The sequence below is a fragment of the Echinops telfairi genome, unplaced genomic scaffold (assembly GCF_000313985.2).
Source record: "Echinops telfairi isolate 266 unplaced genomic scaffold, ASM31398v2 ScPeMD7_25;HRSCAF=90, whole genome shotgun sequence".
NCBI classification, from domain to species: Eukaryota; Metazoa; Chordata; class Mammalia; order Afrosoricida; family Tenrecidae; genus Echinops; species Echinops telfairi.
In genome coordinates, this window is record NW_022103922.1 from 31199331 (window position 1) to 31200024 (window position 694).

Sequence of the window (694 nt, forward strand, 5' to 3'; positions counted from 1 at the left end):
TGTATGACAAAGGAGGCGAGCAGGCCATCAAGGAGGGTGGAGCAGGCGGTGGATTTGGTTCCCCGATGGACATCTTTGATATGTTCTTTGGAGGCGGCGGACGGATGCAGAGAGAAAGGAGAGGTAAGATGACTGCCTCCGACAAGCAGTGAAGTAAAGGAACCGTTAGTCGGAGCGACCCCTGAAGAGAGTGACCATCTTAAACGCTTGTTTTTACATGTTGGCATGTTGACCCTGATTTATGGTACAGCTTAAGATTTGCTAAAACTAAATGCAGGAAAAAACCTAAGCCAAGTAAGCTGGAAAAGGAAGGTTTCTGAGGTGTATGTCAAGATTAATTAAACATTAAAAGAACTAAGTAATGGCAACATAATTTTCCATCATCTGTAAAACCCTGGTGCTCAATACTACAATCCTCTTCATTAAAGGGTGAGTCCCGGGAGTAAACTCTTCCGGGGGGCCATGCAGCCAGTCACCTGTGGAGCCAGCATCAGACACAGGCTTCATTACCACCAAATAACTGCCACCTATGTAGTCCTTGTTCTCCAGCGTTACTATGCCAGAATATATGCTTTCATTATTCAGCAGAAACATGGTCTGCAGGCTGTAGAAGACTTCCTGTTAGTACAGTGTTCAGGTCAAGAAAAGTCGATCTCACCTTGTTCCTTGCATTATACAAACAAAAAAGAGGCTA

The 694-nt window shown here is 44.7% G+C and overlaps 1 protein-coding gene across 1 annotated transcript in view; it reads left to right on the forward strand.

Moving 5' to 3' along the window:
• The window catches only part of DNAJA1 (DnaJ heat shock protein family (Hsp40) member A1), a 10159-nt gene that overhangs the window by 735 nt on the left and 8730 nt on the right, over positions 1 to 694 (forward strand). The window contains exon 2 of the mRNA XM_030885363.2: positions 1 to 123. This exon is cut by the window's left edge and continues 215 nt beyond it. Coding sequence (XP_030741223.1) covers positions 1 to 123 — 123 coding nt within the window. The remainder of the gene's footprint in view (positions 124 to 694) is intronic.